The following is a 15747-nucleotide window of genomic DNA, read 5'->3' as shown; positions in this document are numbered from 1 at the left end:
CCTGCAATTTAGAATTATGGGGGTGGCTTACAATCCATGTAAGTCATCCTGCTCACGTCGAGGCTTGCTTGTAAATGTCTGTAAATAAATCCTTTGTTATTTTGTGCTTTACTTAAAGTCTTTTCGTCCCTTCAGAGACTCTTTTTTCTATTGTTTTAGTATTGCAAACCTTGGTTGGGCTAGCTTCTTCATTCGTTATGTTGCGCCCTACAGACTCTCCCATGCCGATTGGCATTGGTTTCCTTCTTTTGTCTTTCGCAACCAAGTTCACTTCTGCCGTTCCTTACCAGTAAGTGACGATCCATTTTAGTATAAATTAGGTGGCTAACAGTGGTAGAATCTACCAACTTGATGAGCGAGATGTCAACACTGATACCACTACAACTGACACATTCATTTCTACTACCACCAGCGCCGTCGCGCCCATTGACGTTCTTCCTACTACAAGTTCAGACGTTGTTGTCATCAACACGGAGACTTCATCTAACAATGGCGCTATTGTCGTTGACACAACTACCAGTGCTGCTCCAGTGATTGAGACTCCTACCACCATTGGCCAGATTGTTGACGGTACCACTAGCGCTGAGATTGCGCCTGTTGGTACCGAGACATCAGCCATTGTGAATGTGTTGAGCAGCACTGATGCTCCTATCGTGAACCCTATTCCTACCACCACAGATGAACAGACTACATCGAACTGGATCCCTCCGGCTGGTACAGAGACCAATGTCGTTGGCACTCCTGGTCCCAACACGGATGTTCCTCCTGCTGCTGGCACTGAGACGGCTACTACTAACGATGCTGTTGAGCCAATTGGTACTACTACCAACACTGATATCCCCCCTGCTAGAACAGAGACCACCAGTGACGTCCCTCCTCTGGTGATCGACACCACCACAAACACTGATGCTCCAGTTGGGACTGAGACTACAAGCAACGCAATTGAGCCTGTCGACACAACCACTGACCTTCCTGCTCCCGGCCCCGAGACGACCACTACCCAAGCACAGGCACCCGTCGACACAACCACCTCCGCTGCCATCCCTCCTCCCAACACCGACACCAGTGCTGAGGTGCCTCCTCCCCAAACCACAACTGACAAGGTCGATGCCCCTAGCACCACCGCCCCCGTCAACAACATCCCCAGCACCACTGAGAAGGCTTCCGAGCCCAGCAATGCCCCTTCAGCACCCGTCACTGCTCCTCCTCAAGAAGCCACTGCTGCTGCTTCTCAGGCTCAGGTCACCGCCTCAGAGTATAACTCCAAGGTCGACGACATCATCCCCATTATCGTCGCTTGGACGAACAACCCTGATGGTCTCAAGACGGATACGTTGAACAAGGTGAATAACTTGATCGATGGTGTCAAGGGTGCTATCAAGGACCTTGGTGGCAATGAGTCTGGCGGCTGTCCCGGTAAGCGACGTCGTGGACTTCTTGACATCGTCTCCAACGTCATCAACACCTTGTCTTGTGTCGTCTCTAACCTTGAAGATGTCACTGGCAAGATCACTGGTGGCGTTGTTGAGGGCGTTACTCCCATCGTCAGTACTCTCACCAACAACAGCAATGATCTTAAAGATCAGAGTGAGGAAGAGGATGATGATGATGATGATCAGTCCAAGACTGAGAAGGAGGAGTCTAAGACGGAAAAGGAAGAGTCAAAGACTGAGGAGACCAAGACGGAGGCTAGCACCACTGAGAAGCCTACCTCTAGTGAGGCTGAGACTACAACTTCTGCTGAGACGACGGAGACTACTGGGTCTTGCAAGATGAGGGAGACTACCAGTATTCCTGCTGCTTCGGATACCCAGCCCAAGACTTCGATCGCTCTACCCCCCACGAGCGGTGATGGTGCTACTGGTAGTGAGACCTCTGCTGGTCCGGCTGAGACTGGCACTTCTGACGTGCCTACCTCGACTGAGGCTGCTGATGTGACTACCTCCAACCAAGGGCCTGAGTCCACCACCGCAGCTGAGACCTCCGCCCAAGAGACCTCTTCCAAGCCTGTCGATGAGACCAGCACCGCTGAGCAAACCGCCAAGACGGGAAAGACCACCAAGGTGGAAGAGACTGACACTTCAGCCCCAGCTACCACAAGGCCCAGCACCCTCCTCACAACAACCCGTCCCTCCGACCAAACTAGCAACACCATCACTTCTGGCTCAACCGAGGACATTACCACCGCTCCAGTACGTACTTACTACCCCTGCGGTATCTACGGCGGTCCCCGCGTCACATCAGCCTACTGCCAATGCTCCACCACCGTCTCAGGCAAGCAGTACATCGCGACAGCCACACTCATCGACAACAAGTGCGAAGCGTACACCGAGTATCCCTCCAAGGTCGACCCAGCTACTGAAGCACCCCCTCCTACACAAGCACCCATCAACGAACCTCTCACCAAGACCATTGATGGGACTGTTCTAGCCTGGACTGCGTATACTCTTGCATACGGACAAGTATACAAGGATGTAACAGCAACCTTCTCCAATGGTATCGGCGAGGTGAAGACCATCGCTACACCAGTTCCTACGCAAACTCACGTCGATAACGACGGTTCCGGGCAGTGCGGTACAAGCGATGGACTCTCCAAGTCTGGTCTCGGCGACGCATGTGACCGCGCTATTGGTGAATTTGACGACGATACTGTCTACACGGGTTACACTACGCGTTACAGCAGGTCCAAGAAGGGCCTTCTCATGGTCATGTCTATGGGCCAGGCTGCTTGTATTGCCAAGTTTAGCTGCGATGACTATGGTATTGGTATGAGCGGGAAGCTCATCAAGGAAGCGTAAGTTCCTCCTCCCTAGCTCTTGAGTATGGACTGTTTACTGACTTTGGATACAGACGTGAGAACGCGAAGCAGAATGACAATATTTGGATGTGTGGACATATTGAGTTATCGAACTCTTGTAAAGTTGTTATGGACTACTGCACGAACTGTAACAATGAGGGTTAGGTCTTTTGAGTGGAAGCTAGCGATGGGTCATGGAGGTGGAAGTACTACATCGCCTGGCAATTGCCTTTCAGTCAGATAATGTCAAATACTCTTCAATTTCTTGTGACCTCTATCGTCAACTAGCACTGCCTATCTCCAGGATCTGCCACTGTGGCTTCAGGGCACGGTAGAAGCCTAAGCTAAGTGAGTCGTGTTGAACAGCCGATTGCCGGTGTCGGTCGTCTTGGTTCCAGTGAACTTGTTCTCCGATACCCGAAGCGCAACCAATCCAGCTCCATGCCTTTTCATGACCTTGGAGAATAGATGACCGTCGGCAATCGCCTCGGCCTGAACTACCCCGGCCACGACCGTGATGTTGACGTTGGGCTCAAGACGGACAACACGCTTGATGAACTCAATGACGCTCTTGCCGCTGTTGACCACAGAGTCTACCAAGATTACATTCGACTGTCCCTGGACATGATGCATCTTCACGTCTTCAGCGGCAGAGGCATGAATGAACATGGCTTGCGGGAACACATCACTAACGCCGAACGCCATCGGTTCACCGCCGCGCATCAAAGCGACGATCGAAGTAGTAGCTTCATTGCGGAGATAATAACCGGTCGTGTTATGGCCCTGCACGTGGGGAATGGCGTAGTCCTCAAGGCCGATGAGCTCGGATACATACTCGGTGGCGAGATATCGCCCGACATTGGCGTGTGCTTGTCGAAGCATTGGACCAAATACTGCGGCGTCGCGCATAGGTGACATGAGAAGCTTGGCGGCGGCTTTATGGGTTGCGTCGAATATCTTGAGCGGCTGGCGGTCAGGGCGGGGGTCAACGATTGAGTTGACGAAGTTTTCGTCCATGCTGACAACAGGTAGAGTGCTGGTGTCAAGTCTAGGCGACGCTGTACTTGGCAGAAGAAGCTGTCGGGCTCGTAGGTGATGTTCTCGAATGACCGGTTCCAACTCCTCATCCATAGTCTTGCTTCTGATCCCCTCTTCACCAACAACAACAACAGCTTGGTCCGCTTCCCACAACATGGGGATATCCAAAGGACTATCGCCAAAGGCCCAGACGTAGAGCTCATGAACATCTCGGAGCTGCGATACAACAGCAGCCTTGACACCTGGCGTGACAATGTAACCACTCGAGAACCTCCCACCGCCAATCACTTTGACACTGTCGGCAAGGCCATGGTGCTCCAAGACCTTGGTCCATAGACGTCCAACGCCACAGGTCACGACAACAGCGCCGATGTGTTTCTTTTGTGCGGCGAGGCGCAGGAGAGATAGAAACTCGGGGCGTAGAGAGACGGATGCTGACACCGTGTTGCAATGTCTTTCGAACACCTCATCGGTGCATTTCTCTTCCAGGAGCAAGGTTGCCTGGCGGAATGCATCATCCGAGTACCCCATCGGACCACGGAAGATATCGCTCACGAGAGAGCCATCGAGTTTCCACTCGTCTTCCTCCACCTCGCTCATGAGGAGACGCCCACCATCTTTAGCCGACAACGTTCTGTCGGCATCAAAGACCAGGAATGTCTGGAGTTCTTTGCTGTCATGCAGAGCAACGACCTCCTCCAGTCGCTTCATCACCTCTGACATGTTTGCTTCAGCTGTTGCGGGCTTTTTGAAGTTTCGAACATAGGTCAGGGCGTTCCATGGCATGGGAGATTCCATGTCAAGGAAAAGAATCTTATTCGCCCAACAATAGTGTCGCAGCGAATAGATCTCATCCCTTTGCCAACGTCTCAAGTGCTCCATGGTCAAATCGGACATGTGAGGTCTATCCTTCTTGTCGCTCACGATGTTTGACAGAATGGTCTGCTCGTCAGGCTTCAGATAGATGATATGGGTGAACGTGTCCCAGTCATCGTCTGTGAGGACATAACTGGATCTTCCGTTCTCCTTGTACCAGAAACTAAAGTGCCCAGTGACTACAGCGACTCGGGAACTGGTGATAGCTTCATCCTTGATGTGGTTGATTGCTTTGACGCGCCACTCATACTTTTCGTCATCAGTGAGTTTCTGAAATGCGGCAAGACCTCCGGGGATTAGAGAGGCAATGACTTCAGAGCCTTCGAAGAATGCGAATTCTTCCTCGCCGAGGTCCTTGCGCAGGTATTCGAGGGTGAAAGACTTTCCCGAGCCTGGAATGCCGTAGATGCCAATGACTGTTGGCTTTGCTGGAACTAAGATGCAGAGTTAGTGTATGGCGGCAGCTTCGGTAGAAGACTCGCAACTGACCTTGATCCATGAGATTGCTGGAGGCGGGGCTTTTCCCGTTATGAAATGACATCTTGCAAAGATGCTTCTGTACGCAGAGATGTTGTCGGATGATATAACAAGTACGAGTCCAGGTATGTGGAGGGGTGGAGAAGGAAGAAAGAACGAAAGGAGAAAAAGAAATTGTGGAAGATATCTCACTTCTATTCCATTACTCCCGTACACAATCGACCCCGTTTGTCTCTGTCTTAAGTCATCCTATGAAAAGGATCAAGAAGCGATGTGCATGCAGGAGGCCTACTCGTCACTCAAACTGTATGGGCCATGCTACAACAAACAATTCTCTGATTTACTTGATTGTTAGTACGAAAGACCAATCTGCAGGCAAGCCCATTCACGACCTGGATCTGATTTGGGTAGAGCTCGCCTGCAGTTTGTCGCTAGACATCAAGCCTCGCACCGTCTCGCATGGGAAACATTGCCGTAATCTATCACATCTATCAGCAAGCAAGAAAACTTCGGATGCCAAATTGTACTGGTCTAAAGGCATCCTAAGATATGCTAATTTTATGCAAGTCTTTTCATCCCTTCCGATCTGGATCCTAAGTTTGCTCACCATCCCTGACATCACATCCACAATGGGATATGAAAACATCGAAATGAGCAAAATACAGGCAACCGCCAAACTTGATTGTGCACTCAAGACTCTACGCAGTTGAATTCCTTCTCGCTCTCAACTTTGCCCTCATGGGAAGCACAGGGAGATGTCCCAAACTTAAGAAATGAGGCTTCTCGTGGCCTTGCTCCAAATCGTCATTCATTGCCAAATATGCAGGAAACACTTTTGTCGTAACAAGTGCAAACTATTTTGCAGGACAAGAGTGCTTCCCAAACCCAAATGTGAGGTAATTGTCAGAAGGAGTGGCAATAGAGTCTGTGTTCTGACCATCGCCCTTTTGTGACACTACGAAGCGAAACGGGTCAAAGGCGTATGCGTCAGCATATATGTCCTCATCGTGGTGAATACCCCAAGCGGCGATACTCAGGCGAGCGCCTCGAGGGAGTTGAATCATACGATCTTGGTTGTCTGACCATCGTCCTGCATAACCTCCACTGACAGTGCTTTGATTGCTGTGTTAAGCCGAAGTGTTTCCTTGATAACACTGTCCACAACATACGGGCCATTCAAACTTGTCTGATCAGCCTTCGTGGAGAAAACACCAACTGCCTGGTCCTCCAAAGCTTGCCAAACTTCCGTGGATGGATTGCTCGCGCAAACTTTGAAGAGAGCATATGCCATTGTGAGTGTTGTTGATTCCAGTGCTGCAAACACTGTGGCAAAGACACGACATGCGATGACGTCCGCCATCTCGAATCGAGGTTCTTTCTTGCGCAGTGCTTCGTGGGTATGCCAAGTAAGCACATCGTCTTGTGAGAGATCCTTCAAAAGCCCGTTTTCGACGGTGATGAGTCTCTTTTCGATGTGTGGAACGAGGATCTTGAGAGTTCTGTTCATGTAGATGTGGTTGAAGATGGATGTGAGTCGGGGAGTGATTGGTTGGAGGAGCGGAGGAAATAATGATAGGGCGATGGCTCTGGGTATGATACTGCTAGAGAATTTGGACAGGCTCTTCGTCGGTGCCTAAGTTAGCTCTTGTTAGTTGCAAACTTTTCTAGGATGGGCGTTTGCTTACTTAGTATGCCGCCAAGCACCAACCAAACCGTGATCTCAGCAATCACTCTCCGAACAAGACTGTAGACACGAACTTTATTCCACTCTGTATCCAATCCAAACAGCCGAATTAAGGAAAGCATATTCTGCACCCACAGCTTCATGTCGTACAGGAATGGGCTAAGTATCTTGCCATTCCATGTAGTCATCTACCGAATAAGAATTCGAGGCAACAGAACCTCTAGACGACTACACGGCAGAGCAACCACACAAATTGAGCCCTTTTTGTTGTACTAGAAACATTAACACGAGTGGTAAGAGATTTGTCGTTGAGCGCACCTCTTGATAAGCCTTGCCCGTGACACTTGGAATGTTCCAGATCCCCAGCAAATTGTGTAACGATATACGGAGTAAAGCGTCCGCGTGGTGACCAGGGCACGCCATATGGAATTTTGGAGAAATGGTTGTATGAGACGTGAAGACGCCAGAGTAGATCGGCGAGCAGGAAGACCCAAACAGAAAGCATTTTGTAGCGAGGGGCAGCAAATATAGCTTTGAACCATGGCTAGTGGCGACATCCAGCGATTTATATATTGTGTGGAGAAGCATAGCATTTACTGTATGAAGACTCGACTCTGATATGCCACGTTTTATTACAGGAGAGTCGCTTATGTATATACTTCTTAATGATTCCTTATCCATATCCCTTCTAACCTTATCACGCATAATTGACCACTACTTGTTCTCCAGGCATGTTGACTCAGCGTCTTGATCAAGTTCTGTCTGTGGCTGGTAGTAAACCTTGACATTGAGATAAATCTGCTTCAAATTATACATAGTGCTTTTCGTCGAACAAACACGAGTATTGGTGGCTGTACAGTATTTGACCGCAACTGACGGATCATGGTGGCTCATGGTGGCTTGGCTTCTCAATACTCTATGGGGACACGAAGCACAGTCCACTTTATCTAGGATACCAAGCACGGGGCAACTTGAAAGGCTCATTGTCTGTTGCAGTTTTATATATACAACTCCCAGTCTCCTTGTCAGTATATATCCCTCCTCAGGTTGCTTAGTCGGTTCCGAATTAAGTTGAGACATGAATGGGAATACACCTGTGGCCTGGCAGGAGATCTCTTGTTCTAAATATCCCTCAAACCCACTTCAACAGTCTCTTCAGATATCACCACCATCGCAAGTAGCCTCCAGAACTTCAATCTGCCCTCCTTTCCCACACACAGTCTCACACGAAGGAAAATCCTTTGATCAAACTATCGCAATATCAACACACTTGTCATCACTCCATGCTTCGCCAGACATGATTCCGTGAACGTAGCAATCTCCTAGAATCTTCCATTTATTACCAACCTTCCGCAGCACGTACGGCGTCCTTCCACCTTGAAGTAGGGCAATTCTATCACCTGCTCGAGTAGACCAAGGAACCATGCAGAGATATCCCGATCTTGTCGTCGCCATTCTTTGGTCAATGGCCCATTGTAGGTTGTAAACAGCATGCCCGAACCCCATTGGTTCGCTCACATCTATGCTCATTAATTTCCTGTATCCAAGGAGATTGTGATAGAGCTTTGGTAAGAAATGTGAAATATGAAGCTGGTTCAAAACAATTCCACTCTTGGTCATGTCAAAGGTTGTTTTCATTGCTTGTTCGAGGGAGTCTAGCACTTCCCGTCGATCAGCAGTGAGAAGAACTCGATCGCTTAACATGGTTATGAGGAAAGCGTCCATACGGGTTTCACCAGGCATCGTCCTAAGAATTTTGGGTTTGAAAGCCAGATGTCTCCAACCATGAATTGTATCCATCACTCCCCCGAAAATTCCGAACACCTTGAGAGATAGTCTGAATTCTCGAATCGATTTCGTGACTGCGTTATTAGATGCTACTGTTGATCCCGGATCGGGGTATTCCAATCTTTGCCCGAGAGAAGTGAACTCATCCACAATGATACCCCTAAGAATCAGCGTTTTGCCATCGTTTATAAGTCGTGCAGTGAATGGCGTGCTAGACTTGGACGCCTCCCATTTGGGGAAAAAGTCCCTGCATTCTAGATAGAGTGCGTTCCGGACGTTTTCCCTTATGATAGGGTTATTCGCATAAGTGGGACCCTTTTCTTCCTCCGGAATACTAGACATGTCATAACTCCAGTCAGGGACCCATGAAGGCAGGCCAGCCAGTGTAGCTTTCACGCAAGAAGGCCTTTGTAGAGCGCCGAAAATATCTAATGAACGGCTACCAGAAATGATATTGAAAGCTGCACGTGTGTAGCACTCTGCAGTGGAAATGCTGTAGTCTGGCTCGATACCATACGTTGATGTGGCGATTCCTAGAGACCCGTATACTTTGTCTCTTGGATCTGTCGCTCTCAGCCATCTCAGAAAGCAGAGTAACACACCAAGCTCCATTTTTGCATCGAGGCTGCCATGCAATCGCATAGTGGCAACATATAGCATGCCGTCGGGGTCAAAAGCTATGTCTATAGCATCGCGAAGATTTTCGGAATCGCCAGCAGCAAGAATGCGGACAATGTGCTTGAAAACATCACTGCATGCGTGTATGATATCTAGCGATGGAGCAGCTAGATTACCGCACATGATGATCGCACTAGGGGCTAAGACCATTTCTTGAACAGTCCACACCCTTGACCACCATGGCCGCTTCAACATAGCCAATGCGCCCTTTTTGGCTTCGTCAGGCATAACAAAGTCTTTCCTTTCCGTGACGTCCGAGGCACTCGTGCTACCACCTTGAGGCCTGGAATCAAACCCGAGGACATTGATAGCGAGAAAGTTACTTCTCCCTTCACTAAATTTGGGTTTGCCCAGCTCGAGGCTTGTAACGTTTTGAGTTGTTTGCATCAGCGCGAATATGTGGTGGATTCCATCAGAGGCGGGATCGGGACCAAGCCAGATAACCACTCTGTCCGATTTGGTGTAAATAGCTTCCATGAGTTTCACCTGGCATTGGCGCTCCTGAAGATCTTGCTGATTGATGCAAATAGCGTCGATCCATAGTGTTCGCTCAGTATCTTTGTTCCTCAAGTGCTGCAGCGCAGAAAAAAGATTCTCGGTGGCTTGAAATTTTTGATCGTTGCACTTTATCTCCTGGGGGTGAGTATTATCGCCCCAGCAATATGAAAGGGCTTCATATACCGGGTTCTGGTCAAGTGCGACAACTTCGAGTCGAGACTCAACCGGATCGTTGAAATCCGCCGCCGGACTTAGATGTAGCAGACGGATTTGTGTTGGGCCGAGCGCTCCTCCTGTGCTATTATAGGAGAACATGGCGAGATATTGTGATAGCCCTGGTGGATGATACCTCAAGCCTTTGCTTGAGCGTCAAGTCTTCTGCTGGTGATATCTAGAATCAGGCTCTGTAGACATAACCTGTGTTCATGGCTTACTAATGGCTCACTTGCCTGTACCCCGAGGTCGAGAGAGACATAATAGTTCAATCTCCGGCTGGTTCTTTATCAGTTGCCAGACATATGAAGTTTATTCATCACTAGACCTTTTCGAGGTTTCGAGATGGACAGTTTTACTTATAGTCATGTTCAAATTTAATCTCCCTTGAGTTTGGAATAGAAATCTCAAGCGCGGACTTGGGCCATTTGTACCTCCTTCGCTGACAGTCCAAGGCCACAAACACAGTGAGGCCTTCAGCCTAATCTTTCAGCCCCCCAGTTCTCCTTTTCATGTCACGTGACGTGCGCGGTGCTCAGCGAAACAGGTGTTTGCATCTTCGTTAGATTTCCTCTCGCTTATGAAACATAATCGACCATCAGGCGGTGCTAGTTAGACCGTATAAAGTCACAAAATTAAGTAGCGCCTGTAGATACTAAAGGCCTACTTATATAGACTGATGCAGACTTAGGTAAAATTTCTAGTTTTATAATTCGCTAGAAAAAAGGAACTATTTATTAAACAATCTGCTATTTTCGGTCTATTACCTAATTACTTAATTAGATAGCAGGAATTAAGTAGCTTATATTAGTTCATAACCCTACAGGCGCTACTTAATTTTGTAAGTTTGTACGGTAGTTTAGCTTAGAATTGAAGATCATGGCATTTGGCATTACATGTTTGTGATAAAATGCGATATCCAGTTGATTAAATAATGGCTAGTGCTTAAATAGATACCTCTGAGACTGTATCCGCAGGGATTTCATGTACCTGAACCTGAACAGTCTTCACCAACTTCGCAGCTTGCTGTGGCTTAGAGATAGCAACGCCGCCCAAGAAGGTATTGTCAAGGACATCGTTAGAAAAGGTCCTCTTGATATCCCCAAGCGTCCAGCCATGCTTCTTGCCGATAGCGGTCATCAGCGCCTGGAACTCCGCGATCTCCTCCTTGTAATCTTCCTTGACCAACTTCTCCATCCAAGGCTTACCGCCAACCTTGTACATGTACCATTCCTTAGCCCAATGAGGCTTCACCACCACAGGTTTCCCATCGTTGGTCTTGTAGCTCGTCCACTTGTCAAGGACTTGCTGCGCATAAGGGACCCAGATGTCGGATACAGCCTCCAGAGTCAAAATGCCGATGGCGCATGTTCCAAGCTTGTTGCCTCGCTGCGGTGCGAGGATGACTTCGCTGGAACCCATTATGCGCATCTCCATGGGCATGCGCATAGGGGATGTTTTGGCGTTGGCGTAGCATGTCTTGATGACGTCCCACCAAGCACGTCTGACGTTGGTGTAGTCTCTCTCATTAGGCTTGCCCTTCTTTGAGTCAAGCTATAGTCACATTAGTTATTGGATCGATGCAAACCATCAAAAGACTTACAGCCATCTCAACTTCCAGATTGCGGACCCGAATATTCTGGACGCCGCGCTGGAAATGAAGAGCGTTAGGCAGCAGGGTTCTAATTGACTTGTTGGTTCCTTTGACATCGTCAAAGTTCTTCACTGCGAGCCAAGCTGTTACATCGTGTTAGCCTTTGTCTCTTTCTAGTGGATGATCTAAACCTACAAAGGAGGGAAGTCTGCGTCTGAGGCGCAACTTGTAAAGCATGGATATGCTTTCCAATCTCTTGAGCCATGTTCATGATTGCGGTGCTGGCAACTTGATACAACGTCTTTGCATTACTGGGGTAGTTAACCACGTTCTTGGTGTCCGTGTCAGTCTTCCAGGTATTAACCCAGACCTGCTGCGAGTAAGGAAACCAGAACCACTCTGCATAAAAGTCCTCATTCGCACGACGCTCAAATTCACGGACCGCATCGTCCTTTTGAGCCTGTGTGCGCTTTTGGCGAAGGGCAGCGGGGATATCTGAGTCTTTCATCTCGGGCGGCGGCGGGATAGCGTCGATAACGTCGAGTTTGACTGGACGCATGACGGCGGTACACATTGCGTCGCATTCAAAGGTGATGTAAGTGACGACACCAAGAAGACCGAAGCATCCGCTTGCGGCCTTGAGAAGCGTGGGATCGGACATGTTGACGAAGCGTTCTTTGCCGTTGACGTCGATGTAGTCGATTCGTCGGACAAGATCGCTCAAGGTTGGGTTGTTAATGCCCGCGCCGTGACTACGAGTGTTAGTTTCAGGGCACAGGGTTTTATTTGAGAACTCACCAAATTGTAGCATTGCTACCGCCAAAGGTTATCTCCACCTCAATAATGTTCATAGGCAAAGTGACATTTCCCGTGTTGATGCACCACCGTCGGAACTTTTCATTCGTGGTCGCTGTTCCAACCTGAACATACTTCCCGCCATTCTTCAGAGCCGGAGCTCCTACAAATTTGGGGTCAGTGATAACGTTGATCGCGTTAAGCTCCGTGTCCTTGGGCTGAAAGAGGTTGGTTGGAACCGAAGTGAGATTGGGCAACCTGCTTGCGTTGGTCTCAGTCAAGGTAGAGATCAACACATCGCCATTGGTAGACTGGCCAGCCTTGTTATTCCTCCCGAAAACGGGTGCCCATGAATGCCCTAGATACTGTCAGTTGAGAGGACACTTGTTAAGACGAGAAGCTTACGGAAACCGGCAACACGGATGCCTTTGTTCTTGGCAACAGCATCACAAACAATCTCGATGATCTCGGCGACAGTCTCGGGGTAATACGTGACCGTCGGCGTGTTCTTGACTGTGCGACCCCAATTCTGAAAGGTCAAGTCCTTGGTTTCCTTGCCCTGTGAATGTTAGATATAGAACGCACAACTATGGAGGAAAATACAAACCTTGGTTTTGCCAGGTGGAGTCACCTGCTGTGCCATCATAGAGAAGGTCTGAACATGAGAGCTGGTACCTGACACCCCAAGCTCTAGAGGTGCAACCTCCTTGATGGCTTTTCCAGCTTCATCAGCAGTCTTTTGGCCATCGATGAAATCCTCAAGAACTTTTCGCGTTTCATTAGGCAATTGATCCATGACGCTATTGTAAACCTGCTCATGCTTGGAATCTTTAAAAACTCGTAAGATTCTTTGATGGAACTCTTCTTTGGTAACATCGACATCGGTATTGTACCAATCATCGATGAGCTCGGGAAGATGTGGCAATTCATCAGAGCCCAAGTCAGATTTGGGATCTCTGACGAGTTCACCGAGGTGTTCGATCTTCTCTTGCAGTGTCTTTTCAGACGGTGGAGTCTGCGTGGCTGTCGACATCGTGATTGTGTATGCTCAGTCAATTGTAGAACGGATTTAGATGGTTTTTTTGACTGTTGAGCACACCTGGTGGGCAGGGCACAGAATATTTATATTCGCCGCTCATTCTCCCAGTCAATTGTGAGAATAACTCTCTTTTTCAGCTTTATCATTCTGGTACAACGACGGTTTAGCCTCAAAAGTGGGCCAGATCAATAGCGGCGAAAGGCCCGGGCCTAGACTTGCGGGGATGAGGATCTGATAGGAAGAAGTACGAAAATCGGAAGAGTGCCAAGATCGATATCAGTGAAGGAGGGTAGCATCTATTGGCTACTTGAGCTTGTCTCAGGCGGAGCTTCATCCTACTGGCCCGCGAATCTGACTGAAGCGTGATATGCATAGCAGATGTGTGAGGAGCTGTGAGATTTGGCGTTCATCGTCTGTTCGAGACCCAGATGTGGCTGGCTGACACTAGTGCGAACGTTTGAGATACGGTATTGTGGCGAGGACTTAGGCTTTTTATTCGCGTCTTGCAAACAAGTGAGACAGTGAATTTGGGATGCCCCCGACAGACGAAGGTTGCCCAATTGGTCTGTATGGCACTTTACGAACCATGCTACCAGGGGACAGAGGAGTTAACCAGTTATTCCTAATTATGCTAAAATATATAAATATTGAATTTTCTTAGCTAGAATAAAATATTACAAAAATTTCTTTAGTTTCTAAAAATTATCTCTTAATTTATATAATTTTATTTTATCTTATTATTCTTGGGTATTTTTGCCTAAAATTGGTCAATTCTTCTAACCCCTAAGTGCCGTAGTGCCCATCCAACTCCGCGATACCGTATTCTTTGCTTGGCCTTATGGTGCTGTTGGTCCTTGCATTCCGCTTTGAGTTCTGCTATTGTGGACCAAGTGGCTTGGATCTTTCCTGCGGGAAGTTGATTAAATTTCCCGACTAAATGAATATGTTTCTTTCGTATTTGTTTTCGTGGTAAACAGTTGGTGAAGGGAGTTTTATAAGCTACCTTAGCTTAATCTAGGGTAGGCGTGGACTTCTGATCAACATGGTTACAGTGAGGGAGCGGGAATAGCAACAAACAGCATCAGAGATGTTTTTAAGTATTTTATTAGCCCAACTGCAATAAACACATATAGAGAGGTGGCCCCCGTACGAGGTGCGGTCATAATTATTATCCAGCCGCACCAGAACTCCATGAGTGGCGGAATGTTTCCGCTGCGGAAATGAGAGTAATTAATTGAATCCTAGCATGGTCCTGTTTCAAGCTATGCGTGGTGAGAACAGCGTAGCATGGTCTGATAAATGCCCATGAGCTTATGGACAATTAGGCTAGCCTGGCAGATCTTCTTAAGCCACAGCGCCTATTCTTTGCTTCCAGTGACATGATTAGACGCTCGGCAGCTATTTGCCGCGACCCATGTTCGGGGTATTGAGCTCCGTCTTCACTGCCGACTTCCAGCACCCTTGCGTAAAGACCTCATAAATGTCTTTATAGCCCCGCCATATCTCTTACTCTTATTACTGCGTGTTAGTGAACGTCTTGTTAGTCGCGCTACTTTACATAACAGCCATGCAAGTTATCGCACTCGTTTCTTACCTCGCTGTTGCAACCGCTGCGACGGATGTAATCACCGTAAGATGTATTTCACATCAGCTGGTATGCGTAGAACTAACTTTTGGCAGGCGAGGGTTTATAATCAGAAGAACCTCAAGGGATCGCATGAAGACGTTCACGGCTACGGATGCGGCAACGTCGGCTCTAGGTCGGTTTTGTGTCAACACTTGTCCCTGGCTTCACTAACTCCCTGTTAGCAAGTTCAAGGTCAACAGCATCCACCTTCGACGTAGCACGTTCTGCTACTTATATGAGTAAGATTACTGTTGGCTTGCATTTGATTTACTGATGCCAATTTTGTGCAGGAAGAAGAACTGCAAAGGCTCTAGCATTTACGTATCGAGGGATGTTAACGATCTGCACTTGGACACCGTGGACTCGGTCCATTGTGTCAATAATCCAGACAAGTCATAGGTGATTTAGATCAGCTTCCAAGCAGTGCCCACTAACATTAGAGTACCCTCATCTCAGATCTCTTTGTTTAAGCATTTCCGCTTCCAGGCCCAGCCAATTTATTTTATTTTGCCATCCGATTTCCTAAATAAGACTGACACCGTGACAGATTGTCTCCAAATCAATCGGCCCATGCTCAAGAATCATCTTGGCCAGGTGACCCTCTCCAGAATCTTGATCCGGACATACCGACCACATCCTTCCA

At 48.3% G+C, this 15747-nt stretch overlaps 6 protein-coding genes across 6 annotated transcripts; 2 read left to right on the top strand and 4 right to left on the bottom strand.

Moving 5' to 3' along the window:
• Nucleotides 1-197: 197 nt before the first annotated feature.
• Nucleotides 198-2962, top strand: FSUBG_6337 (uncharacterized protein; the record flags this gene model as incomplete). Its single annotated transcript, XM_036684525.1, has 3 exons — nucleotides 198-289; nucleotides 338-2794; nucleotides 2851-2962. 3 exons carry the CDS (start codon nucleotides 198-200, stop codon nucleotides 2960-2962), a joined length of 2661 nt encoding a protein of 886 aa, XP_036538209.1.
• Nucleotides 2963-3136: 174 nt separating this feature from the next.
• On the bottom strand, nucleotides 3137-5252 carry FSUBG_6336 (PRTase; the record flags this gene model as incomplete). Its single annotated transcript, XM_036684524.1, has 2 exons — nucleotides 3137-5145; nucleotides 5201-5252. The coding sequence occupies 2 exons, from the start codon at nucleotides 5250-5252 to the stop codon at nucleotides 3137-3139; spliced, it is 2061 nt and encodes a 686-aa protein (XP_036538208.1).
• Nucleotides 5253-6042: 790 nt separating this feature from the next.
• On the bottom strand, nucleotides 6043-6695 carry FSUBG_6335 (P450 monooxygenase; the record flags this gene model as incomplete). The annotated part of the gene is made up of 2 exons (XM_036684523.1): nucleotides 6043-6310; nucleotides 6358-6695. The coding sequence occupies 2 exons, from the start codon at nucleotides 6693-6695 to the stop codon at nucleotides 6043-6045; spliced, it is 606 nt and encodes a 201-aa protein (XP_036538207.1).
• Nucleotides 6696-8117: 1422 nt separating this feature from the next.
• Nucleotides 8118-10151, bottom strand: FSUBG_6334 (heterokaryon incompatibility (het-6OR allele); the record flags this gene model as incomplete). The annotated part of the gene is made up of 2 exons (XM_036684522.1): nucleotides 8118-9193; nucleotides 9263-10151. The coding sequence occupies 2 exons, from the start codon at nucleotides 10149-10151 to the stop codon at nucleotides 8118-8120; spliced, it is 1965 nt and encodes a 654-aa protein (XP_036538206.1).
• Nucleotides 10152-10994: 843 nt separating this feature from the next.
• Nucleotides 10995-13471, bottom strand: FSUBG_6333 (uncharacterized protein; the record flags this gene model as incomplete). The annotated part of the gene is made up of 6 exons (XM_036684521.1): nucleotides 10995-11603; nucleotides 11653-11786; nucleotides 11839-12395; nucleotides 12442-12796; nucleotides 12844-12997; nucleotides 13046-13471. The coding sequence occupies 6 exons, from the start codon at nucleotides 13469-13471 to the stop codon at nucleotides 10995-10997; spliced, it is 2235 nt and encodes a 744-aa protein (XP_036538205.1).
• Nucleotides 13472-15044: 1573 nt separating this feature from the next.
• Nucleotides 15045-15503, top strand: FSUBG_6332 (cyanate hydratase; the record flags this gene model as incomplete). The annotated part of the gene is made up of 4 exons (XM_036684520.1): nucleotides 15045-15107; nucleotides 15158-15237; nucleotides 15287-15343; nucleotides 15395-15503. 4 exons carry the CDS (start codon nucleotides 15045-15047, stop codon nucleotides 15501-15503), a joined length of 309 nt encoding a protein of 102 aa, XP_036538204.1.
• Nucleotides 15504-15747: the final 244 nt, after the last annotated feature.

This window comes from Fusarium subglutinans (genome assembly GCF_013396075.1).
Source record: "Fusarium subglutinans strain NRRL 66333 chromosome Unknown NRRL66333_c0000065, whole genome shotgun sequence".
NCBI classification, from domain to species: domain Eukaryota; kingdom Fungi; phylum Ascomycota; class Sordariomycetes; order Hypocreales; family Nectriaceae; genus Fusarium; species Fusarium subglutinans.
Note: the sequence above shows the minus strand (reverse complement) of the source record. Positions and strands in the feature narration are given on the sequence as shown.